Source organism: Cetorhinus maximus, chromosome 18 (assembly GCF_964194155.1).
Source record: "Cetorhinus maximus chromosome 18, sCetMax3.hap1.1, whole genome shotgun sequence".
NCBI lineage: Eukaryota > Metazoa > Chordata > Chondrichthyes > Lamniformes > Cetorhinidae > Cetorhinus > Cetorhinus maximus.
The window spans coordinates 68,921,465-68,948,920 of NC_135896.1; the positions used below are offsets into that span (position 1 = coordinate 68,921,465).

The following is a 27,456-nucleotide window of genomic DNA, read 5'->3' on the forward strand; positions in this document are numbered from 1 at the left end:
GGCACTGTATCAAATGCCTTTTGAAATTCCATGTACACCACATGAACAGCATTACCCTCATCGACCTTTTCTGTTACCTCGTCAAAAAACTTCAGGTTAGTTAAACCCTTTAGAAATCCATGCTGGCTCTTCCTTATCAACCCATATTTTTCCATGTGACTACTAATTCTATCCTGAATAATGCTTCTGTATTCTTGCCCACCACTGAAATTAAACTGACTGGTCTGTAATTGCTGGTCTTATCTTTACAACCTTTTTTGAACAAGGGCGTAATGTTTGCAATTCTCATAGTCATAGAGTCATAGAGGTCTACAGCACACAAAAAGGCCCTTTGGCCCATCGAGTCTGCACTGGTCAAACAAGTACCTAACTATTCTAATCCCATTTTCCAGCACTAGGCCCATAGCCTTGTATGTCATGGCATCGCAAGTGCACATCCAAATACTTGTTAAATGTTATGAGGGTTTCTGCCTCTACCACCCTTTCAGGCAGTGAGTTCCAGATTCCCACCACCCTCTGGGTGAAAAAATTCTTCCTCACATCCCCTCTAAACCTCCTGCCCCTTACCTTAAATTATGCCCCCTGGTTATTGATCCTTCCACCAAGGGGAAAAGTTCTTTCCGGTCTACCCTATCTATGCCCCTCGTAATTTTATACACCTCAGTCATGTCCCCCCTCAATCTCCTCTGCTCCAAGGAAAATAACCCCAGTCTATCCAATCTCTCCTCATAACTAAAACTCTTCAGTCCAGGCAACATCCTGGTAAATCCGCTCTGCACTCTCTCTCATGCAATCACATCCTTCCTATAATGCGGATTCCAGAACAGCACGCAATACTCTAGCTATGGCCTAACCAGCGTTTTATACAGTTCCAGCATAACCTCCCTGTTCTTATATTCTATTCCTCGGCTAATAAAGGCAAGTATCCTATATGCCTTCTTAACCACCTTATCTTCCTGTCCCACTACCTTAAGGAACTGGTGGATATGCACACCAAGGTCCCTCTGATCCTCGGTACTTCCCAGGGTCCTACCATTCATCGTGTATTCCCGTGCCTTGTTTGTCCTGCCCAAGTGTATCACCTCTCACTTATCTGGATTAAATTCCGTTTGCCATTGATCAGCCCGTCTATATCCTCCTGTAATCTCCTCACTATTTACCACCCCACCAATTTTCGTGTCATCCACGAACTTACTGATCAACCCTCCTACATTCAAGTCTAAATCGTTTATATATACCACAAACAGCAAGGGACCCAACACCGATCCCTGTGGAACCTCACTGGACACAGGCATCCTGTCACAAAAATACCCCTCGACCATCACCCTCTGCTTCCTGCCACTCGGCCAATTCTGGATCCAATTTGCCAAATTGCCTTGAATCCCACCTTTGTTATCAGTCTCCCATGCGGGACCTTATCAAAAGCTTTGCTGAAGTCTAAGTAGACTACGTCAAATGCATTGCCCTCATCTACATACCTGGTCACCTCTTCGAAAAAATTCAATCAAATTGGTCAGACATGACCTCCCCTTAACAAAACCATGCTGACTATCCTTGACTAATCCCTGCCTCTCCAAGTGTAGATTAATTCTGTCCCTCAGAATTGCTTCCAATAGTTTCCCCACCACTGAGGTCCAGTCCTCTGGCACCTCCCCTGAGGGAAGGCAGAAAAGTTATGGCTAGTGCCCCTGCAATTTCTGCTCTCTCTTCCTTCAATATCCTTGGACGCATCTCGTCCGGTCCCGATGCCTTGTCAATTTTAAGTACCAACTTAACTATTTAACACTTTCTCCTTATCAATTTTGAACCCTTCTAGTGACAGAGTTTCCTCGCCTGTCACCATGGCCTGGGTAGCATCTACCTTGGTAAAAACTGATGCAAAGTATTCATTTAATACCTCAGCCATGGCCTCTTTGTCCATGGGTAAATTCCCCTTTGGGTCCCTAATCTTGGGATTCCCCTTTACGTTGGCTACCAGTCTTTTCTCATAATCCCTCTTCGCTTCTCTAATATGCTTTTTCACCTGCCCTCTGAACCTCCTGTATTCCTCTTGGTTCTCAGTTGCATTTTCTACCTGACACTTGTCATAAGCACACTTTTTCTTCTTAATCTTAATTCCTATCTCTTCCTTCAATCAGGGAGCTCTGGATTTGTTTGCCCTACCTTCCCCTTTTGATGGAATATACTTTGATTGTGCCCGAACCAATTATTTTCTGCAAGGTAGCCCATTGTTCAGCTACAGATTTTCTCGCCAATACTTCATTCCAGTATACCTGGCGCAGCTCCGATCTTGCCCCATCAAAAGTCTGCTCTTGTCCAGTTATTTATTCTTACTATGGATTGCTTATTGTCCTTTTCTATCATCATCCTAAAACGTACAATACAATTATCACTATCTCCTAAATGTTCCCCCACTGATACTTGATCTACTTGGCCCACCTTATTTCCAAGAACCAGGTCCAACAGTGCATCTTTTCTTGGACTGGACACATATTGCAGTAGAAAATTTTTCTGAACACAATCTAGGAACATTTTCCCCCCTCCACCTTTTGCATTACCACTGTCCCAGGCTACATTCGGGTAATTAAAGTCACCTCTTGTAACCACTCTATAATGCTTGCATCTCTGCAATTTCTCTGCAGATTCATTCTTCTATGTCCTTCTCACTAGTTGGCAGCCTGTAGACTACACCGAGCAATGTAATTGCACCATTTTTGTTAATTAGCTGTGGCCAAATTGATTCTGTCCTTGAACCCTCTGAGACATCCTCTTTCTCCAGTGCTGCAGTGCTCTTCTTAACCAATATCACCACCACTCCTCCTTTTCTTCCTTTCTAATCTTTCCTGAACACCTTGTACCCAGGAATATTTAACACCCAGTTTTGCCCTTCCTTGAGCCAGGTTTCTGTTATCGCCACAACACCATGGGCAGAATTTTGCGACAGCGGGATTTTATTTCCCCGCTGTCGTCAATGGGATTTATAACGGCCCGCTGCATTTTATGGCCCCGTCCCCGCCGAAACGTATACCATCCTGGAGTTATGTCCATGGCCACAGAAACGCCCACCTGTTATCCCCGTGCAGTCTGGCTCCAGAGTGTTCTTTCTAGACTGTTCTCTCAGTCTATTACCATGTGACTCAATGCATCACACCGTGGTGGGAGGGTGCTATTCTCCTGTCCCACATTAACCCTTGCTCTGCTGAGCACCTTTTACATTACAATGGCACACAGGCACATCAGACAATACTTGCCTTCTCTCTAAGCTTGTCAAAGCGGCTGGGACATTTATACTTAACGGTATACGGAAGCTAATGCTGTAAGGTGGGGTGGGAGGGTGGTGTGGCTTTGCTTCCCTACGCTACACTGAAGGACTACAGGAGTAGCTACACTGCATATTTTTCAGCGGGACCGGGTGAGAAAGGTGGAGCAGTAGTCTAAAGTAAGAAAATAGGGGCATAATGGCAACCTGACGGTGATGGCCATTCCGTGGAAAATTTGGCCCAATCTTGCTGCATTTGTTGAGGGGTTCAAAAGAGTGCTGTGCTCAGTTTCTTAGGTCTTTATGAATCTGAATTTTTCTTAGTCAATCTTTGTGTTTATCTTAATTCCTGCATATGTGAGTGCATACAATTCTGTATTATATAATTGTTAAATCATATATTTGAACTGCTGATCTCTGATCAATAACTTCCAGTTTCTGTTCAGTAACAAGCTTGCTCATTTAGTTACCTTATCAGTTGTTTCATTCTTGTTACACAAGATTGCTATTCTATCAAGTGGAACTTTTTATTATGTCAGCCTTTGATCTGGTATCATTCTGCACCAGTCAGTGTCCTCCTTTCTACTGAAACTCCAATTAAAAAGCCCAGTGGCACTTTAACTTCCTTGCCTAACAAGCATTGGCTAATGGTTAACAATATTACAGTACGAGGATAAATCAATAGCAGTGTAATATTAATAGACTTCAAAGCAGTCCACTTATCTCTCCTGTTACAGTCAAAACTAGCCAAAGAAATGTGGCTGGCTGTTTAATGTACTTCTGCCTGCAAATGTGCAGGTAAGATTTTTCTCCCCCCGGTTTAATGACACTAGCGGACTACTCCGAGCAGTCATTTTAAAATGTGCAGCTCTTTCAAAGTATTTCTATCTGTCTGTTGATGAATAGCCCTACAGTGTAAATAGGTAGCAATGTAGATGTGAGATGGCATAATAGAACCAAATGTGGAAGGAGCTCATCAGAATAATGGGTCATTAGGATTTTACTTGATCATTATAGTCTTGAATCAATGTATGCAAATTTAGATTTTAAAATTTTTTTAAAGAAATATATTGATTGAAGTGGGCAATTAATCTATAAATATTGGCATTTGTTTGAAATGTGACATTTTTTCACCCTTATTCTCAGTTTCCTCTAAGCCATTGCTTCCCAAACTATTTTTCAGTGTGACCCCATTTTAACCTTTAAAAATTAACGTGACCCCAGATGCCAGCAGAAACAAAACAAGAAGAGCACCATAGTAACGCTCAGTGTATAATTTTGAAAGCTCTCATATTATAATTCAGTATGTCTTAGTATATAACACATCATATAAATGTGAAAAATTGTTTTTAAAATACTGTGTAAATCTTATTACGTATACTTATGTAGGTTTCAGCCAAGCTCTCCATATTCACTGGTGATAAGATTCAGTGTAGTCCCTCTCCCCCACATACACATAATCGGCCCCCTTCTCTCCCTTCTTGCCCATATACATGTGCAGTAATCAGCCCCCTCTTCAATCACCTCTTCCCTTTCACACACACAGTTATCAATCCCTCTTCCTCCACCACCACCCCCATGCATAGCAGCCAGCCCACTCCCCCCATACATACAGCAGTTAACCCCCTCCTCTCACACACACAGTAACCCTTTGGTGTTCGGTGGTATCAATCCAGTGGATCGTGGGTGTCCTGCCAGAGTCTCCTCTCCATAATCGCTATTGCAGTATTGGAGGAGAGGCAGCTTATGACCCTAAATGCTGTTTCTGCAACCCCGTTGGGGGTGGTGAGTCTCAGTATGGGAACTGCTCTAAGCTGTTAAAATGGCCCAGGCACTTAAATGAGTAAAGCTGTACATAAGAATAATGTTAGAGGGAATGTTGGTGTGCAGATGTACACTTATCACTAGGTGGCATTGGAGACTTGTTTTGTGAAGACAACTACTTTTCAGAATCTTTAGATTATCTTCTCCCCAAAAATCAGCTTGAATTCAGGTTTAATGTTTCAACATTTTATATTTTTTTTTAGCTGGAACATTTCTGAGTTAATATTTGAGATGATTTTTTTTTTTGTCACTGAGAGGATTGATGTTTTTACCCTGAAACTGGAGGGGATGCTTATGCTGAGCTTAGTTGTTACTTCAGTTAATCAGGCCCAAGTGGATGGTTCAAGGTAATGGTCATTAGAGATCATGGGAAAGGAGATGTTAAAAGTATGATGTCAAAGACTTGAGAAAGAACTAGAGATCCACTGTTTAATGAACAATTAAGCAGATAAGGTTCTAAAACAGGAAGAGGGAACAATAAATAAATAACCATACTTGCTGATACTGTAAATCTATTTGCAAGGTTGAGGGAAAAGTGATGTAAATGAATGAGATGTAGTTTTAGATCAGAATTCTTAAATAATTTTTCCTAAGCTGTTAGATAAATGGTGCTGCTAGAGATATATCTGTACTTTCTCACTATTAGTAATTACATGTAATATTTTTACCGCATGTCAGTTTTGTGATTATATTATCTTGGTAAATTTGAAGTGTTATAGTGATGGGCAAATATGAAAACATGTTTTCAGTTGCTGCTGGAGGACCATGATAATAATCAAAACCCACACTCCTGATCCTTTCCTGCCTGTAGGTATTGCTATGGAAGATTTAGCATTCTCTAAATAAACTGATTAAAACAAGTTAGCAAATCAAATTCAGTAAGGGGAAGGGTGTACTGATTTTAGAATTAAATTGTAGGCCTGGAGTTTCCATTTGAATGTGCTGTTTTTTTTCGGCGCAGTTCAGCCAAAATCTGGGTTACCAGCACAAGAAGTCACAGAATTTTTTAAACTCAGCATAGCTTGAGTTTCCATGATCTTGTGCACTAATTTTAAAAACATGGTGCTCGAAGCAGGACCTGTCCATAAAACTGGCAATGTCCCCAGGGTAAATTGATCACCATTGGGAGTTTCTGCTAATTGCACTCATTTGCAGACCTTTAGGGAGGCTTTAAAATTACGCTGGTTCTTTTTGGAGCAATTTACACTGGAATTCCCAGTTACATCCATGCCTTTGAACCACAGTCGGACAAGCTTTATTTTGCAGCTGGCTTGTGGTGTACTTAACTTGTACAGTGCTACTTTCTTCACCACTTATCAGTTGAATACAAAATTAATTCCTATTCTATACCATTCTTAGGACTTTAATACATTGAAGAAAAAATTGTAAGACCAATTTTCCCTCTAAACTTTTAGTATTGGGTGGGCTACAGACTCCTCTGATGTACAGCTTTTCTGTCTAGAGGCAGCTTGTATTTAAAAGTAATGACTTAGATTATGCTGGAAATTTCCCATCACAAACAATACAATTTGTATTTATATAATGCACCTTTAACATTATAAAACGTTCCAAAGCACTACACAGGAGCATTATAAAGCAGAATTTGACACCAACTCTCAAGAGGAGATATTGGGGCAGATGACCCCAAACTTGGTCAAAGAGAGAGATTGGTGGGGGGGAAATCCGCATCTTTGAGGAAACGTCCTGTGCAAACTGAAAAAAAAATCAGTTTGTCCTCTTAAGAGAAGAATGGCCTATGAAGTCTATTTTCAGAGTTCATGGAAAGCTGCCATTTCAGGTTTTGCTCTCTTTCTGAGCTAGGTTTGGTGCATTGTGTTTTCAGGGGTTTGTGTCATTTCAATCGGTACTAACACTTTGGAGCAGCTTTGATGACCAATTTACATTTGCTTGACAATTGAAAAGAAACCACTGGTTCAGTAGCAGCTATCTGTTTTTGATTTTACCTGGCATGGATATTTTCAAACTTGGCAGGTTTAGTTAGCCCCAAATAGACAAAAAAAAACTGGTGGCTCCTTCCAAAAGAGAAGAAATTATATGGTTTAAACATTCTGGCTAAATTTAGTGGAGAATGGGCAAAATATTTAGCTCATTGTAATGGATTCTTCTTCTAAAAGAGAGGCATGGAAGCATATTTTATACAGCATCTTCCCTCAGTGATTCAATTCTATAACTAACTTAATTCTGCTTTTATTCTTAAAAAATCCCCCTTCCTTAAGAGAAGAGAATAAGTGCATTCTGTGAAGATTGGTCACTTGATACTTAGTGGGTATTGGTAGATTGGAGCTCTTGGTTCTTTGTGCACATGTTGGGGACAGTACACCACTTTGGTCAGGATGATATGTCATTCGTTGATGTTTCTGACTGTGTAGTGATAAAGTAGGGTTAGATTATTGCTTTTTGTAGGATACTTGGAGATTCTTAGTTTGTGACTTCATTCTGATTTTCCTGGGAGGTAGGGGGTGGGGTAGGGTAATGGTAGCAGTTGAAACTCTCACTAACATTTAAGGTCCAGCAAATATAGGACCAGTCTGCAGGAGAATAATGTGGTCTCAAGAAATGCTGTGCAGAACCACTGTTTGCAGTAGCATGCCTACTGCTTTTCTTGATTGTATCTTGATATTCTAATCTTCTAGTGATGTATGTTTGCTTTTCTAGAAGAAACCAAAGACACAGAGGTGCCAGCTGTGCCTCAGAACAGTCAGTTGACTTGGAAGCAAGGCAGACAGTTGCTCAGGCAGTGAGTATTATGAACTTTATTTGCTCCTATTATAGCATCTGATAGCAGAATTTTAAATAAACAGATTTGGAATATATCTATATTGACCCAAAACTTCTGATCAGAGTTGGAACCCCTATGTCCGAATCTGATCAGACAGAAAACTACCCACTTACCTGCATACTTTGAAAAGGCTCTGACTTCAGATGGGAGGACCCTGCAAAACTTCCTCAGCACAGGAATCCTCATAAGAGAGCAGCAAAGAGAATCTGTGCAGAACCCATTCCCCTTTTTTTACGGCACTAACTGCTGTATTCTGGTAAGTGTTTAAATATCCACAAGCTTCCTAGTGTGTTGATGAATGAGAGGGTGGGTGGGTAGGGAGGCAGCTGGCTATAGTGGGTAGTTGGACTGAGGCATTGTCAGGTCTGGTCCATTGGTTCAGAGGGGTAGTTGGGTGGTGGGGGTTATTCACTGTGGGTTGGTGGGGTAGTCAGGTGATGGGAGGCTAGTTAGGTCAGGTTGGGGGGAGTCAAGTGGTGGGGGGGCTAGTCAGGCAGGGGCAGGGTGTAGTTGAGTAGTGGGGGTTAAGTTAGGTTGGGCCTGGGGGCTAGTCAGGTGGTGGGGGTTAGTCAGGTGGGAAGGTGGGGGAAGTCGGGTGGTGGGGGCTGGTCGGATCGGGATTTGGGGGGAATGGGATGGTGGGAACTATTTGGGCCAGGGTATTTGTGGAGTTGAGGTGGGGTTAGATAGCTACTCGGGTGTTAGACTAGGAGTTTTCTGTTTAACATTTCTTGAGTAACAATCCAGATAAGAACGTCAGAACTTACTTACGGAGACTTTTGCAGAGGATCCTGGGGAGCAGGGTAATTGCCCATCGGAAGTTCGTTAATTTTCAAAGAAATTGCTTTATTTTACCAACTGGTTAATGGAGTATTTTATTAGTTTATATTACACATATAATTATCAGTTGCTAATTTACATATACATTTTAATAAAGTAGCTCATGGTTTATTATTAGTAACAATTTTTATTTAGTGTAATAAATTTGAAATATTCTTTTGCACCTAAATGATGATTGTAATTGGCTAATATATTTTCAATTGTACTTAGCTTTTGCTCATTCTTGATAATTGTTTGCAACAAAGCCTGATACTCACTGCCTTCAAGTAAGGGATAGCTGTTCCTGTTACAGAATTCCCTGTTATAGAATTCTGCAAACTGTTTCATACTTAGTTTTCAGTAACATTCATTATGAGAAATGTATAGAAATAGTAGAAAATGTAAAATGCTTTGATATGAAACCTGTCAATTCACTGGGGATAGTGCGTTGCAATATCAAGCCCCACTGCTCCCCGAACTGCGACAAATGTGAAAAAGTTTGATCAAACCACTAGATGCCCCAATTCCACCTAACTGTTTAATTTAGGTTAACAGAACACGAGTACCAGGTTTGTAAACTTAATGAGTAAATAACTGTTTATTGAACAAACTGTCATTAACCAGTGGCAAAAGAAAGAAATATGAACTGCTAATTTCTACTCTATAGCCTAAATTCTACCCCTTCTTAAATCCCTAGACACACACATACAAAGCACATAAAAACATGGATTTTAAGAGTGGGATAAAACAGTTCAATAGCACCAATTCCAGAGTACAGGATTCGATGGGTTGATTTTGATCGATGTCTTCCAAATTCCTTTCAGTTCTTGTTGATGACACGAGGTGGCCTTCCAACACTTTCAGCATTTAGTTCACTGGTCGAGAGAGAAGTGAAGCAGAAAAGCTGCTAACCTGAAAGGGAGAAGACCTAAAATCTCTGCTTTTCAATGTCTCTGACAGTGGTTTTCCCCTTTGCCGCTTGAGATGGATTTTCAAAGAGAGAGCAGGTTATAGAGATATGAGGAGAAAAAGACAACTAGCTATTATTGTAGGATTACAGGAATCTTACACGCACAAGAGGCAGAGGTTTTAGGTCTTCACCCTTTCAGGCTAGGAGCTCTCTCTCAAAACCTGGTCACCTGGCCAGGAGCCAATTAGAATACTGTTGTTTAAGGCAGTTCCCTATTAGACCAGACTCTTCCTCAGCACCATCCTGTCTTTCATGGCACACTATGTTCTAGGACAGCAACATTGTATATATCCAGTGGACATGTCCTTCAAACTGCAGCCATTATAATTTTAATCCACAGTCCAACAGAAATAAAAAGATATGTTCCTTACAAACCTGAAAGTAGAATGTGTGCTTAAACAAATGCATGGTAATACCTTAGATATTTTTATTTCAAATTTCACAGGTATTTACAAGAAGTTGGTTACACAGATACAATTCTAGACGTACGATCACAGAGAGTGCGATCATTACTTGGCCTTTCTGGTTCTGAGCAGAATGGGTCAGTGGAGACGAAAAATTTGGAACAGATTCTTAATGGGGGAGACTCACCATCTAAACAAAAGAGGCAAGAAGTTAAAAGGTGAGAAACTAATTGTTAATGACTTCCTTACGCCTTGAATTCATGTGCCACTTGAATGAATACCCCTCTTGATGGATATTTTCCTAGATGGAATTTGGTATGGAAGCAAAGTGCATCCTTTGGCAGGAAGAGAAAATATTTGCATCAAATTTGGCATGTTTGAATTGCATATTACATTTCCCAACATAGTAATTGTACTGATGGTGATTTTTGAATCAATGTCCTATACCATCTCCTTTCTTTGCTACATCATGATGCACATAGCTGAATCCCTGGCAAGCGATAAAATATGGATCCTTTTAAAAAAAAAAGTGAACAAAATGTTGTTATTGCTGAATTAATTTACCAAAGAATCTGTTTACCAACGAAACAAGTTTCCAATTTTATCTAGGTTTCTAGTGGAACTGAGTTTTAAAGCATAAGCGTTCAGACATAGGGCAGAATTTTCTGGGTGACGTGCTTAAAATGGCACGCAATGACGTCAGGCGGGCGTCCTTACATCACCGTGCGCCATCATGATATTTAGCTGGGCGGGCGGCGATGAAATGCGACGTGCGCCCGCCATTAATTAAAGGGCTTATTAAGGCCCTTAACTCGGCAATTGACGCCGATTTTGAGGCGCCCGTGCGATCGTCGGCTCGGCGCACGAGTGCAACCGGCAAGCGGGTAAGTGACTTTTTAACAAAACTCATTCACGCGCGGGATATGTGGGCTCAGTGGGGTTGTCAATGTTTTCTGTGAAGTATTTATTGCAGCAAGCATTTTAAACTTGCCTGTGTGATCTGTAGCAGTTCAGAAGGAATTCCAGCAGCTTTCTCTGTACTTTGAACTTCAGCTCAGCAGTCTGCAGTCAGGAATCTTTATCGGGCCTGCAGCTTTCCGGAGGCCTCCATTTAACCTGGGTATGGGTTCTGACAGCTCCACTGGAGGCAGCTCCTCTGAGGAGGAAGGGAGGGCTAGAATAAGGAGGAGGCCGGGAGTGGACAATCAGTCTCCAAGGGAGCCACCTTTGGGAGGACAGGCGCAGGCACAAGAGGCGCAGGGCCATAAGACATAGGAGCAGAAATTAAGCCATTCAGCCCATCGAGTCTGCTCCGCCATTCAATCATGGCTGATAAATTTCTCAACCCCATTCTCCTGCCTTCTCCCCGTAACCTTTGATCCCCATACCAATCAAGAACCTATCTATCTCGGTTTTAAATACACTCAATGACCTGGCCTCCACAGCCTTCTGTGGCAATGAATTCCATAGATTCACCACTCTCTGGCTAAAGAAGTTTCTCCTCACCTCTGTTCTAAAAGGTCTTCCCTTTACTCTGAGGCTGTGCCCTTGGGTCCTAGTCTCTCCTACTAATGGAAACATCTTCCCCACGTCCACTGTATCCAGGCCTTTCAGTATTCTGTAAGTTTCAATCAGATCTCCCCTCATCCTTCTAAACTCCATTGAGTATAGACCCAGAGTCCTCAAATGTTCCTCATATGTTAAGCTTTTCATTCCTGGGATCATTCTTGTGAACCTCCTCTGGACCCTCTCCAGGGCCAGCATATCCTTCCTGAGATGCGGGGCCTAAAATTGCTCACAATATTGGCCTGTGGTCCATGTGGTCTGACCAGGGCCTTATAAAGCCTCAGCAGCACATCCCTGCTTTTATATTCTAGTCCTCTCGAAATAAATGCCAACGTTGCATTTGCCTTCCTAACTACCATGTCAACCTGCAAGTTAACCTGAAGAGAATCCTGGACTAGGACTCCCAAGTCCCTTTGCACTCCAGATTTCTGAATTCTCTCCCCATTTAGAAAATAGTCTATGCCTCTATTCTTCCTACCAAAGTGCGTGACCTCACACTTCCCCACGTTGTATTCCGTCTGCCACTTCTTTGCCCATTCTCCTAACGTGTCCAAATCCTTCTGCAGCCTCCCCGCCTCCTCAATACTACCTGTCCCTCCACCTATCTTTGTATCATCTGCAAACTTAGCCAGGATGCCCTCAGTTCCTTCATCTAGATCATTAATGTATAAAGTGAAAAGTTGTGGTCCCAACACTGACTCCTGCGGAACTCCACTAGTCACCGACCGCCATCCTGAGAAGCACCCCCTTATCCCCACTCTCTGCCTCCTGCCAGACAGCCAATCTTCTATCCATGCTAGTACCTTGCCTCTAACACCATGGGCTCTTATCTTACTGAGCAGCCTCCTGTGGGGCACCTTGTCAAAGGCCTTCTGGAAGTCCAAGACCCATTAGCTCTCCTTTGTCTAACCTGCTCGTTACCTCCTCAAAGAATTCTAACAGATTTGTCAGGCATGACCTCCCCTTGATGAAACCATGTTGCCTTTGCCCTATTTTACCATGCACTTTAGGGCCAAGAGGTTGTCCAAGGTGGAAGGGGCCGCTGAAGACACCACTATCCTGCTGCCAGGGCATACAGGCAGCGAAGCAGCTACCTCAATATGACTGAGGTGCAGTGCCGAAGGAGGCTCCGACTGTCAAGGGAAACAGTCAACTACATCTGTAAGATGATTGGCCCTGAGATCCCTCCTAACCATGTGGGCGGACACCCCATGCCAGCAGCTCTGAAGGTCACAGTTGCCCTCCACTTCTATGCCTCTGGTTTCTTCCAGGGCTCGGTGGGTGATCTTTGTGGTGTCTCCCAATCAGCTGTCCACACTTGTGTCAAGCAGGTCACAGCACTCTGTTCAGATGTGCATTGACCTTCATCAACTTCTGCTGCGACCAAGCAAATCAGGCACAGTGAGCCAGAGGCTTCGCAGCCATTGCTGGCTTCCCCCGTGTCCAGGGTGCTATAGACTGCACATATGTGGCCATCAAGGCGCCAGCAGGTGAGCCTGGTATCTTTGTCAACAGGAAGGGCTTCCACTCCATGAATGTGCAGATAGTGTGTGATCACAGGATGCAGATTCTGCAAGTTTGTGCGAAATACCCAGGCAGCTCCCACGACGCCTACATCCTCAGACATTCCCAGGTGCCGGGGCTCTTCAGTGCTCCGGCTCGGCTGGATGGATGGCTGGTGGGTGACAAGGGCGGTCCCCTCAGAAGGTGGCTCATGACGCCTCTCCGCTATCCAAGAACAGAAGCTGAGGAGCGCTACAATAGGAGCCACGGCTCCATAAGGGCTGTGGTGGGGAGAACCATCGGTCTTTTCAAGATGCGCTTCCGATGCCTGGACCGCTCGGGGCGCACTCCAGTACCCCCCAGATTGTGTCTCTGTGATAGTGCAGAGCACAGCATGCTACCACTATCTTGCGCTGGAAAGGGGGGATGCAGTGGACGATGAAGACCTTGACGCATTGGCTGCGGCTGCACACGATGACTCCAGCAGTGGTTCAGAGAACGAGGAAGCACAGGGCAATGATGAGGGGCTGCACACCAACCCGCAACTACACCAAGGAGGCAGGGTCACCCGGGATAATTTAATCCAACTTCAACTAGCTCCACACAAATGTATCTGCAGGACCAGCATTGCCTGGCACATCCATATGCAGCACTTAAGGCTACACCTTCCACTTCATCAGCTGCAACTAAGGGCTTAGTACATAAACATCAATGTCCACTCAAACACTCATGATATGTCTGTGAAACAGACAAATGCAGCACAAAGGAGACACCCTCAGCCATGGTAACAAATGTGGACTTTATTCCCATCCATCCATCAGATGGTGCCACAAAAAACAAAACAAAACGTTGCTCCAACGTTGAAAAATATAAATTCCCTAATCTGGGGCCAGCAGAAAAGCACCAGTGAGAAACCCGTGGAGTGCCTAACGTGCCTTATGCTTACGTTTGCAGGTGCCTCGTCTTGGTGCTGCCCCATCGCTCAGAGTGGCTTGTGAGTCAGCCTGCTGACTCTGCTGTCCTGTTGGCCTCGATGACCTTGGCAGATGTCCTCTGGCCCGTGGAGCCTGTGCTGGCCCCGCCTGGGAGGGAGTGGCCAGTTCCACAGCTGGCACCTCCCCAATTGTCACAGCCTCAACAGATGCAACGGTCACTGGCAGAGGGACGGAGGAGCTGCTGCCGTCATCCGGAGTTCCCTGACAGGAGCTCGCAGAGACGACAGGCAGCTGGACCTCCCTGCTCACCGCAGATGGATGGGCACCGAGCTGGGACAGTTGGTGCCCAGAACATCTCCCACATTGCCAATGACCTCCTGTGGCCAGTAGCGCTGTAAGGGCTTGCAAGTCAGACCGTAACCCCATCAGAAGCTGATCAATCTGTTGGAAGCCCCTCTCCATGACAGTCGCCAATCCTTCCATGGAGGAAGCCTGACACTCTGACATGAGGTTTGTGCCATCACTGACACTCTGCCTGGATTCCTCCACCACAGAGACCAAGTGAAGCACACTCTCATGCAACACTGCCAGATGTTCCTGCGCACCCGGCCGTTTTTCCTGCAGCTGCTGCATGGCGGACATCTCCGGAGGCACATCGCCACGGCCCGACTCAGCATGTGCCTGGTCCCCTGCAGTCCTCTGGCTGCTGGCGCCATCGGCACTCTGTCTGTGCCATCTCCTCCAGCGATTGTGAAGTGCCCAGGGACACTAGCCGATGTTGCATTCCCCACTGATGTGGTAGTCGCTGCGCTGGTGTCTGGCTTGCTGAAATGGTGTGACGCTCGTAACAATTGGTGCCCCTCAGTTGTGGAAGGGGGATTCTGGACGTCCTCATTGCGGCCATGCTGTGGTGATGCTGAAATTAACAAGGACAGTGGATCAGTTAGCGTTCAGTCAGTAACACAATTCATCCCTTTCCCCCCAAGCTCATAATGCACTCAACCTTCAAGAACCTAAGGAGACAAACATTGGTGGGATGGTAAATAATCACGAGGAGGCCCAAACATTACAGGCACATACAGGCAGGCTGGTCAGATGGCCAATGGAATGCTACATGGAATGTAATGTGGATAAGTGTGAGGTTATGCACTTGGGCAAGACAAACAAGGTATGGGAATACAGGAGAAATGGTAGGACCGTGGAAAGTAAGGACGATTACAGGGATCTTGCTGGGCAGACCCGTTAAGGTAGCACCTTCTCCTTGGGTAATGGCCACCATACTCACCTCTGCCCCCCGACTCTCTTGAACTTTGGGGATGTCACTCGTGTCTTCCACTGTGAAGACTGATGCAAAGTACCTATTCAGTTCCTCCGCCATTTCTTTGTTCCCCACTACTACTTCTCCAGCGTCATTTTCCAGCGGCCCAATGTCTACCTTTGCCTCTCTCTTACCCTTTATATATCAAAAAAAACTCTTGCAATCTTCTTTTATATTACTGGCTAGTTTACCCTCATATTTAATCTTCTCCCTCCTTATTTCTTTTTTAGTTGTCCTCTGTTGGTCTTTGTAGGCTTCCCAATCCCCTGGTTTCCCACTGCTCTTTGCCGCATTGTATGCTTTCTCTTTAGCTTTTATGCTGTCCCTGGACTTCCCTTGTCAGCCATGGTTGCCTCGTCCTCCCTTTAGTATGCATCTTCTTCCTAGGGATGAATTTTTGCTGTGTCTCCCAAATTACTCCCAGAAACTCCTGCCATTGCTTTCTTTCTTTCCACTGTCTTTCCTGCTAGGCTCATCTCCCAGTCAATTCTGGCCAGCTCCTCCCTCATGCCTCTGTAGTTGCCTTTATTCAACTGTAATACCGCTACATCTGATTCCAGCTTTTTCCTCTCAAACTGCAGGGTAAATTCTATCATATTATGATCACTTCCTCCTAAGGGTTCCTTCACCTTAAGCTCCCTTATCAAATCTGCCTCATTACACATCACTAAATCTAGAATTGCCTGTTCCCTAGTGGGCTCCACCACAAGCTGCTCCAAAAAGCCATCTCGTAGACATTCCACAAATTCCTTTTCTTGGGATTCATTACCAACCTGATTTTCCCAGTCTACCTGCATATTGAAATCCCCCATGATCACTGTAACCTTGCCTTTCTTATACACCTTTTCTATTCTATCTCCTGGTGTATCTTGTGCCCCACATCCTGACTACTGTTCGGAGGCCTGTACATAACTCCCATTATGGTTTCTTTACCTTTGCGGTTCCTCAACTCTACCCACACAGATTCTACATCATCTGACCGTACATCATTCCTAGCTATCGATTTAATTTCATTTCTTACTAACAAAGCAACCCCACCCCCTCTGCCAACCTGCCTATCTTTTCGATAGGATGTATATCCTTGGACATTTAGCTCCCAGTCCTGATCCCCTTGCAGCCATGTCTCCGTGATGCCCACCACATCATACCTGCCAATTTCAATCTGCGCCACAAGCTCACTTACCTTATTTCATATACTGCGTGCATTCAGATACAACACCTTCAGTCCTGTATTTCCCGTCCCCTTTCTCATTGTTGTCCCTTTATCTGATGTGCTTGAAGTTAGATTCCTAGCCCTTTCCAAACACTCTGTCCTATTTTGTGTTCTGGAGACTTTAATAGCCTCTCCTGGGCTCTCCTTTTCAGTTTTTTCATAATTTTCCATGAAGTTGAATCCACTCCCCCACACGCTAACTAGTCATACTTCTTGGAGTTTTACCCTTCCCTCCCTCCCACTTTCTAGTTTAAAGTCCTGTTGACCACCCTATTTACCCTTTTCACTAGAACATTGGTCTCAGATCGGTTCAGGTGGAAACCGTCCCAATGGTACAGATCCCTCCTGTTCCAATACCGATGCCAGTGCCCCACGAAATGGAACCCCTTTTTCCCACACCACTCTTTATTAGATCGGGTGGCAAATCTTTGGTGACAGAGGTGGGTTTTAAGACCTCCTTAAAGGAGGTGAGACTGAAGGCTTTTCGGCCTTCAGAGGCCTAAGCATCTGAAAGCAGAGTTACCAATGGTGGGCTAAGGTGGCCGGGGGTGGGTGGGCGAGGCAGGGTTCGCTGGGTCAGGGGGGCACATAAAACAGCAATGGCTAATGAATGCATGGTTTTAATCCTAATGATAAAGTAGTCGAGGAGTCCTTTGCACTTGTAGACCACGAGGATGGAGAAGGCAGGGGAGAGGCATTTAAGGAGGTGATTAAAAGCAGAAAGAAGAAGCCAGAGGTTATGTTTGCTCTTTGCGATGATTCTGGAGTGTTCTGCGTTTTTGGCAGAAGAGATTAGCGCCCAATGGTGCTTCATATGCTCCAAACAGATGGCTGAACCAGAAATACTATTTTCAAACCTAGGAAGTTAAATATAGAAAGTGCAGTTGTAATTGATTTTGAGGAGTTTTTATCCAGGGGTCGATACAGAATGAAGGGAATAGGAAGCTGTGGTGATGAGAGATGGAAAGAAGTGCTTGGAGATGGACTTATCTGTTATGCAAATCGTGCGAGTAATAAGGCTACTGGAGACCTTGGGAAGGACATGATAGCCTTGGAGGGGCTGCAGAGTAGATTTCCCAGAAAAATACCTGGACTCCAAGGGTTAAATTACATGGAAAGATTACACAATATAGGGCTGTTTTCCATGGAATTTAGAGGGTTTGATTTAAGTTTTTAATAGGGTAGATAGAAGCTATTTCTGCTGTTTGGGGAGTCTTGGTCTTGGGGGCATCATTTAAAAATTAGCGTCAAATATTTTAGGAGTGAAATTAGGAAACAGTTCTACACAGATTGGTGGATATTATACAAATGACAGTTGATTGCTAGATCAATTGTTTATTTTAAATATGAAGTTTATATATTTTTGGTAATATTTATGGGCAAAAATGGGTATATGGGGTTGGGCTACATTTCGCCCAGGGCTTCAAAGACTAAATGGCCAACTCTTATTCCTGTGTACAAACGAGGTGGCAAGATCGAGAGTGACTGTGTCTATTGGTAGGGGAATTTAAATGGAGGGAGTGGTTTAGGAGGGGCAGAAGGTAAATGAATTCAAAGGAATTTTAATATCACTGAGGATGAAGAGTCACTAAGTGCAGATGCTGAGCGAGATAAGAAGGGAGGATATCTGAGAGGAGTTTTGAATTTTAAAGGAGAAGTGAACAGTTGTAACAAGTTGAAGTGCTAGAATGGGGATAAGAGGGATAGTTTAAAATTCCTGTCCTCCTTTCTGAATCCCTCCATGGCCTCACCCCTCCCTATCTCTGTAGTCTCCTCCAGCCCACAAGCCTTTGAGATTTCTGAGCTCCTCCAATTCTGGTCCCTTGTGCATTTACAATTTTAATCGCTACTCCCTTGGCAGCCATATCCACAGCTGCTTAGGCCTTAATCCCTGGAATTCCCCCCCCTAAATGTTCTCCACCTCTCTACCTTGCTCTCCTTTGAGACATTTCTTTAAAAATTATCTCTTTAAATAAACTTTGGCCATTTGTTACTTGTGTGACTCTGTTTCCAATTTTGTTTGATAACTCCCTTGTAAAACCCCTTGGGACATTTTGCATGCTTAAGGTGTTGAATGTATGTAAATTGTCATTGTTCATCCACAGCTAACACCATTAGAATGCAACAATTTTTATCTTTTGAGTTTAAATTTACTAAAAAGAAGTCTTTTGAATGTTTCTGTAACAAAACTGACTGCAAATGCTTGGAGAAGAAAGCAAAATATTGCAGATGCTGGAAATCTGGAACAAAAATAGAACATGCTGGAAAAACTCAGGCCCAACAGCATCTGTGAAGAGAGAAACAGAGTTAACGTTTCAAGTTATATGACCCTTCAGAGCTAAAGAGAAGTAGAAATGTGATGAAGTTTATACTGTTTAGGGGGGGAGGCGGAGCAGGTGAAGCTGGATAGAAGGCCAGTGATAGGTGGGAGCAAAGGAGAGATTGACAAAGATGTCATGAACAAAAGGACAAAGGGAATGTAAGGGTTAAAAAAGCTGCTGACAGTGGTGTAAAGGTAAGAAACAGAATGTGATAATGGCAGAGCAAGGGTAAGCACTCTGTGAAAGAACAATATGGAACAAGTAACAGATGGCCTTTTTTGGGGTGAAGTGGGGGCCCTGTCAGCCGCAGTAGTTGGAACACCTCGGTTAAGGAAGAAGGGCAACATGTCAGAAGCGCCGTTTTGGGAAGTGGCTTCATCGGAAAAGATACAATGGAGGCAAAGGAACTGAGAGAATGGGATGGTGTCCTTACAGGAAGCGGGGTGTGAGGAACTGTAGTCAAGGTAGCTGTGGGAGCCGGGTGGCTTGTAATGAATATTGGTGGACAGTCTATCACCATAAATGGAAACAGAGAGGTCAATGAAGGGAAGATAGGTGTTGGAGATGGAGCATTTGAAGGTAATAGAGGGGTGGAAATTGGAAGCAAAATTTATAAAATTTTTCCAAGCCCAGACAAGAGCATGAAGTGGCACCAATACAGTCATCAGTGTACCGAAGAAAGAGTTGTGGGAGGGGGGCTGAGTAGGACTGGAACAAGGAATGTTCCACACTGGCATATGGCACCAGTCCCCCTAAAGGGCCATCTGTTACTTGTTCCATATTGTTATTTCACAGAGTGCTTAGCCTTGTTCTGCTATTATCAAAGAACAAAGAAAAGTACAGCACAGGAACAGGCCCTTCAGCCCTCCAAGCCTGCGCCGATCATATTGCCTATCAAACTAAAACATTTTGCACTTCCGGGGTCTGTATCCCTCTATTCCCATCCTATTCATGTATTTGTCAAGCTGCCTCTTAAACACCACTATCGTACCTGCTTCCACCACCTCCTCTGGCAGCGAATTCCAGACACTCACTACCCTCTGCGTAAAAAAACTTGCCTGGCATATCTCCTCTAAAGTTTTCTCCTCTCACCTTAAATCTATGTCCCCTATTAATTGACTCTTCCACCCTGGGAAAAAGCTTCTGACTATCTACTCTGTCCATGCCACTCATAATTTTGTAAACTTCTATCAAGTCGCCCCTCAATCTCCGTCGCTCTAGTGAGAACAATCCGAGTTTCTCCAACCTCTCCTCATAGCTAATAACCTCCAAACCAGGCAGCATCCTGGTAAACCTCCTCTGCACCCTCTCCAATGCCTCCATATCCTTCTGGTAATGTGGCGACCAGAATTGCATGCAATATTCCAAGTGTGGCCTAACCAAGGTTCTATACAGCCGCAGCATGACTTCCCAGCTTTTATACTCAATACCCCTGCCGATGAAGGCAAGCATGCCATATGCCTTCCTGACTACCTTATCCACCTGCATTGCCACTTTCAGTGACCCGTGGACCTGTACACCCAGATGCCTCTGTCCGTCGATGCACTTAAGGGTTCTGCCATTTACTGTATAATTCCTACCTGTATTAGACCTTCCAAAATGCATTACCTCGCATTTGTCCAGATTAAACTCCATCTGCCATTTCTCCGCCCAAGTCTCCAACCGATCTATATCCCGTTGTATCCTTTGACAATCCTCTTCACTATCTGCAACTCCTCCAACCTTAGTGCTGTCTGCAAACTTACTAATTAGCCCAGTTACATTTTCCTCCAATTCATTTATGTATACTACAAACAGCAAAGGTCCCAGCATTGATCCCTGCGGAACACCACTAGTCACAGCTCTCCATTCAGAAAAGCACCCTTCCACTGCTACCCTCTGTCTTCTATGACCAAGCCAATTCTGTATCCATCTTGCCAGCTCACCTCTGATCCCGTGAGACTTTACCTTCTGTACCAGTCTGCCATGAGGGACCTTGTCAAAGGCCTTATTGAAATCCATGTATATAACATCCACTGCCCTTCCATCGTCGATCATCTTTGTCACTTCCTCAAAAAGCTCGATCAAGTTAGTGAGACACGACCTCCCCTTCACAAAAACCATGCTGCCTCTCACTAATACGCCCATTTGCTTCCAAATGGTAGTAAATCCTGTCACGAAGAATCTTCTCCAATAATTTCCCTACCACTGACGTAAGGCTCACCGGCCTGTAATTTCCTGGATTATCCCTACTACCCTTCTTAAACAATGGAACAACATTGGCCATTCTCCAGTCCTCTGGGACCTCACCCATAGCCAGTGAGGACACAAAGATTTCTATCAAGGCCCCAGCAATCTCCTCCCTTGTCCCCCCCCAGTACCCTGGGATAGATCCCATCTGGCCCTGGGGACTTATCCACCTTAATATTCTTCAAGACGCCTAATACCTCCTCTTTTTTGATCTCAACATGATCCAGGCTATCTACACACCCTTCCCTAGAAAAATCGACCGCTAAGTCCTTCTCTTTGGTGAATACTGATGATATATAATACACGTTTTGCTTTCTTACCTTTATGCCCCTATCAGCACCTTTTTTAGCATTTACCACTACCTTTAACACTCCCTTTGTCTTTTTGTTCATGACATCTTTGTCAATCTCTCCTTTGTCCCCACTGGCCTTCTATCCAGCTTCACCTGCTCCACCCCCCATAAACAGAATAAATTTTCATCACATTTCTACTTCTCTTTAGCTCTGAAGAAGGGTCATACGGACTCAAAACGTTAACTCTGTTTCTCTCTCCACAGATGCTGTCAGACCTGCTGAGTTTTTCCAGCATTTTCTGTTTTTGTTACAAATGCTTGGAAGTGTTGATACTCTCAATGACTGGGCTTGGCATCATATTGTTGTTTTGACTTGTTTAAATTTAATTTTCCTTAAGGAAATTTACTTATTTCACCCAGAGATCTACAAGGAGATCATAATTTTGGAGATGTCTAACGCCTGCATTTTGAATGTTTGTGTTTTGGATGGGGAGGTACGAAGATAGTAAGAGGGAAGGAGGATTGGATTACTTTAAAAAAAAAACTAGCGACTTAACAGCATTTCAGTTAGCAGTTTACACGTCTGCCAGTTCCAGGACCATAATGCAGACTTTCAGGTTGATGGAAAGAGATTTTAAAAATATGTAGATGCTGTAATTGCTAATAAGATTTTCCCTACTCTCTCCTGAACATAGGAACGCAGGAGATAAGCCAAGGGGAGGCCTAGCTGAGGCTGTCCTTGAAACATTTAATTTCCTAGAAAATACTGATGATGACAGTGATGATGATGAAGAGGAAGGTGAAATGGTGGAGGACATCACAGACAGCAAAGAAAAGCACAGAATAAACAAGAAACATAAAGTAAATGTTCAAATTTATTGTACCAATGTCTGAGGAACTTTGTGCAACTTGTTAGGCCCATCATGTGAGACAAGCAACAGCAAAAGCTTTTTGTGGTGTTACTGTGATTTATTTAACATTTGAGATGTTAGACTGAAATACAACATAATTATTGCCCGAAGATCTGGACAAAAGAAAGCAGTGATTAACAAAACTGAAGATGATATGATGTTGTAGTTAAGTGATCATTCCCTTATTCCACAGTAACAATGCTAGTCAGGGACCATCCAAAAGATATAGTAAAATAGCAGTAATCTGATCACTAGTATCCCTGTTGTCGTTATAAAGCCTTTGAGCACCATCTCAGTCCCTTTTCTGCCTGTGAGCTTTAGTCCTCAAGCATAATTTATGTACACCATACTTATCTGAATTTGTGTAAGGTTTGTTTTCTTGAATGAGATTTTACAAAATATGTTGGAAACCATTTTTTAAAAAATGCTCATTATGCACTATTGACACAAGTTTGACCTTTGAACTCTTATCAGCAAACAATGTTAAGGAATAAACAGTAAGTTTCTGAATTGGATATCACGATTTTAAAATGATCAATATTTGTCACTTTTAGATTGGTAATGAGGGGCTAGCTACCGACTTGCCTGATGATACTGAAGAAGCTTTGAAAGAATTTGATTTTTTAGTGACAGCCGAAGATGGAGAAGGAGCTGGGGAAGCTAGGAGTTCTGGGGATGGAACAGAATGGGGTAAGAAAATCAATGGAGCTGCTGCCGAATTGCACTTAAACCCATCCCATTGTCTCTGTGCTATGGCATTTATAGCTTTTTATCTGACTTCTAATGATTCTGCTGGCAACATGACCAGAAGTCCAGAAAAAAATAGATCTTTGGAATTATTTAAATTTAACACCTGGTATGATTGAGATTTTTGGTTGTGTCAGACTGAGATGAACCATTCTAGTTTTACAGTTCTTTGTATTTCTTCAACTTAATTAAAAAATAAATCTGAAAGAAGTTGAGATTATTGATTGAAACAGCCAGAGAGCTTAATGTTTATACTATTGCATAAATCTTTTATTGGTAATCCCAAGTATCTTCAGTTTGATCACTGATCTTCCCTCAAGACCAGAAGTGGGCTGTTCACTGATGATTGCACAATTTTCAGCTCCATTTGCAATTCCTCATAATGAAGCAGTCTGTGTCCACATGCAGGAAGATCTGGACAACATGCAGGTTTGAGCTGATAAGTGGCAAGTAACATTTGTGTCACACGAGTGCCAGCTGGTGAATCTCCAACAAGAGCGAGTCTAACCACCTCCCCACAACATCAACTAGCACTACCTTTACTGGGACCCTCACTATCAATATCATTATGGGGTAGTTGGGTGGGTGGCAGTGGGGTCCACCATTAATCAAAAGAGGGCATCATTGAGAATTGTATGGAATACTGGCCTGAATGGGTGTAGCTGGAACAAAACTCAGAAGCTTAACACCGTCAATCTGTTTGACTAGCACTTCATTCACTAGCCTATGCATTCACCTGCTCAATCACTGGCATACTGTGGCTGCAGTGTGTAGTATTTACAGCTTGCACTGTGGCAATTTGCCAAGGCTTCTTTGGCATCTCTATTCAAACCTGTGACCTCCGCTGGGAGGTTATGGAAGCAGTATCAGCTCCCAAGTTACCCTCAAAGTTGCTCACCTTCCTTATTGGATATATATCATTGTCGCAGGGTTAACATTCTGCAACTTCTCTAGCTAATCGGTTTTGGAACACCTTCACCACAGGAACCTCACCATCTCAAGTGTAACTAGAGATGGGCAATTTTGCAGCAAAGCCCATATCCCAAAAATTATATTTAAGGCTTATTTTACTTGATTAGTAGGTTTCATATAACATTGTGTTGGTATTGTTACATACAGGAGGAACATTAAATAGCTGGCAGCCTGTGCTGCAATATAGTATAAAGCAGCATGTGTTAATGTCAAGTCTTGACCCAAGAAGATCATTTTGCATGTTTTCTTTGTGCATTTCTAGCATGGCCTTGCAACCCTGTAATACATTTTACTTTCCTTAGAAGAGCTCTCCCTGCTCTTCTGTCATTAAAATTTGCCTCTAGCAATAAATCTAATGTAAAAATAATCAGCATATTTCTAATGAAATATTTGAAGCTACTTTGTTAAATTGTAGATTGGAATGTTGCAAACTAAGTAGTGTTAGGTCAATATGCTACAACCTGTTGTAAACTACAAGGAAAGCCCAGACATGTGGTGACTTTTTTTAAACCTGTTTTATTTCTTTAGCTATATCATTAATTGTCTGATTAATGGTGAACCATGGTAATTTGGTTCTAAACCTCATTCTTGATAAATATCTTATCTAAAAATGTATATGTGCAGTGAATGATGAAATTGTACTGAAGCATTTATTATTTTCTAAACCAGTGGGATTTTTAAATATTTCACTTTTGGTTACTTATTAAAAAGCTCCTTCAAATGTTCAACTATTTTTGGCTGGTGAAGCTATAAATTATTGTTGTCTATTCATGTCTGATTTAACTTTTCCACTTAACTGGAACTGCAGTACAGAGATGGCTGTGATCAGCTTTGTACTTGCAGAGCCCACCAATCCCATTGGGCTGCAAATATGAGGATTATCAACGCAATTTTTTTTTTTAAATGGATCGAGAAGAAATTTTAGGACCCAGTGAGTATATTCCCATCTTAAAAAGATAAATTTCTCTCTTGTAATAATTTTCCTTCATTTTTGGCATTTATTTCCTGTATTATATTTAATTCTGTAGGTTTAATTTCTCCTTTAATTACCCCATTGTTAATTTTAATCTTTTTTAAAAAAACCTTACATCAGCTGAAACAGCTGGGAACACATTTATTGAAGCACAAAGCAGTTTTGATTAGGGGACTTAACTGAATTGGCAGATCCCACTAAGGGAACTTAAGAATACAAGAAATATAAACAGGAGTATGCCATTTGGCCCATTGAGCCTGCTCTGATGTTCAATAAGATCATGGCTGAACTTGTACATCAACTCTACTTTCCTGCCCTATCCACATATCTCTCAATTCTGTGCCCAAAAATCTATTGATTTCATTGTCAATGTACTCATTGATAGCATCCACAGCCCCTCTGGAGTAGAGTGTTCTAAAGATTCGCAATCCCCTGAGTGAAGAAATTTCTCATAACCTCAGCCCTAAATGGAAAACCTCTTATTCTGAAACTATGACCCCAAGTTCAGGACACTCCAGGGGAAACAGCCTCCCAGCATCCCCTTCACCAAACCCTCGAAGAATTTTATACATTTTAATGCAGTCGCCTCCCATTCTGCTAAAACCCAGAGAATATAGGCCCGTTTTGCACAATCTTCATAGGACAACAATCTAATAAGCATTCGTTCCATCACCGCTCCCCGCATCCCCCACCCTGCAAAACAAGTATCATTTCCTTAAGGTGATCAAACCTGAACACAGTATTGTAGGTATGGTCTTGCCAAAATCCATATAATTTGCAGCAAGACTTCCTTACTGTTATACTCTAGCCCCCTTGCGTACCATTTGCCTTCCTAATTGTTTGCTGTACCTGCATGTTAACTTGCTGTGATTGGTGTACAAGAAAACTCAAAACCGTCTGTATACTAACATTTACTAGTCTCTCTCCTAAAAAAAAATTCTGCTTTCCCATTCTTCCTACCAAAGTGGATAATTTCACTCTTATCTGCATTATTCTCCCATCTGCTGCCACCTTGCCCAGTCGATCTATATTCCTTAACAACCTCTTTGCATCCTATTCATCAATTATTTTCCCACCTAGCTTTGTATCATCAGCAAACCTGGATATATTACGCTTCCTCTTCTCATCTAATTTATTATTATAGATTTTAAAGCTGAGGCTCTAGCTCCGATCCTTGCACTAGTTAAATGCCAAAAATAACCAATTGATCCTTGTTTTCTGTCTGTTAACTAATCCTCAGTCCATGTTAACATATTACCCCCAATCCATGAGAGCCCTAATCTTTTGAAACAGCCTATTGTGTGCCACCTTATCAGATCACTTCAGAAACTTGAGGTATACATCCATTGCTTTCCCTTTACCTTGCTAGTCGCACCCTCAGAAAATTCTTGATAGATTTAACAAACACTTGTTCCCTTTCATAAAACCGTGCAGATACAAAAGTAGAAAAAACTGAATGTGCTGCCTTGAGCAAGTCCAAAAAATGGGAAGAAATGAATCCTACTGACAGTGCCCCAAACTATTTCTCTTCTCCCCTCATCTGTGCTCTATCTCCTTCCCTTCCCTTAGACCCCTAATATTATCTGGCTTATGATTTACAAAGTAGCAATTTATGGTAGGTCTCTTTGAAGTTGTAGGGACTATAAGATGTCAAAAAACAAATACTGACCGGAAGTAAATTTCAGACCTGGCATCAGGAAGCATTGTAAAAGGACTAATCTCTTGGCAGAATTACAGTTCACAGATCCATGATAGGGTTTCACTTAGTTTGCCTGCACTCATAAAATTGTTCATAATTGCTGTCATGCAAATCATTCAGATTCTATTACGGATTTTATCATATTCTCCATTCTGTATAAATTTTGTAGTCCTATCAGATGATCAGTAGTTTCATTTCCTTTTCTTTCCAACTTTTATGGACAAGCATAGTTATAATTTAATATAGCATAATATTTGAGCTATTCTGTGTTCGGTTATTCAAATTGTGGTTGTTACAATAATTAGCTAACTGGACTTCCACTATTTGATTGAAACATTGCTGTATTTTCACTTCTTTAAATCGTGCTCGCAAAAGCTCACATTTATCCCTTTAAGTTGATTTGTTAGCAGGGTGAAGGGAGAACCCTCCTTGTAAGCTTGTGTCCAATTTATTGCTTGTAAGGAAAGACATGCTTTATAAAACTGGCTGTCTTGTGCTTTGCTGTTTTGGCTGCAGTGGCATGAAATTGCTATATTTTTAACCTTGCATTATCCATTAAGACTAAGGTCTTTAACAAAATAATAATTTTCTTCAAAATGACTTGTTATAACTTAGAATTGTGTTTAAAAGATTATATGATAATTCTTCTCCAGTAACTTTTTAAAGGCTGTGATTAAACCACTAACCTTCATGAAATAGCA

At 42.7% G+C, this 27,456-nt stretch overlaps 1 protein-coding gene across 6 annotated transcripts in view; it reads left to right on the forward strand.

Moving 5' to 3' along the window:
* Positions 1 to 27,456, forward strand: part of strn3 (striatin, calmodulin binding protein 3) — a 259,300-nt gene that overhangs the window by 97,270 nt on the left and 134,574 nt on the right. For all 6 annotated transcript variants that reach the window (XM_078562851.1, XM_078562853.1, XM_078562852.1 and 3 more), the window contains exons 4-7: positions 7,760 to 7,841; positions 10,118 to 10,294; positions 22,149 to 22,314; positions 22,919 to 23,054. In XM_078562851.1, the coding sequence (XP_078418977.1) occupies positions 7,760 to 7,841; positions 10,118 to 10,294; positions 22,149 to 22,314; positions 22,919 to 23,054 (561 nt within the window). The remainder of the gene's footprint in view (positions 1 to 7,759; positions 7,842 to 10,117; positions 10,295 to 22,148; positions 22,315 to 22,918; positions 23,055 to 27,456) is intronic.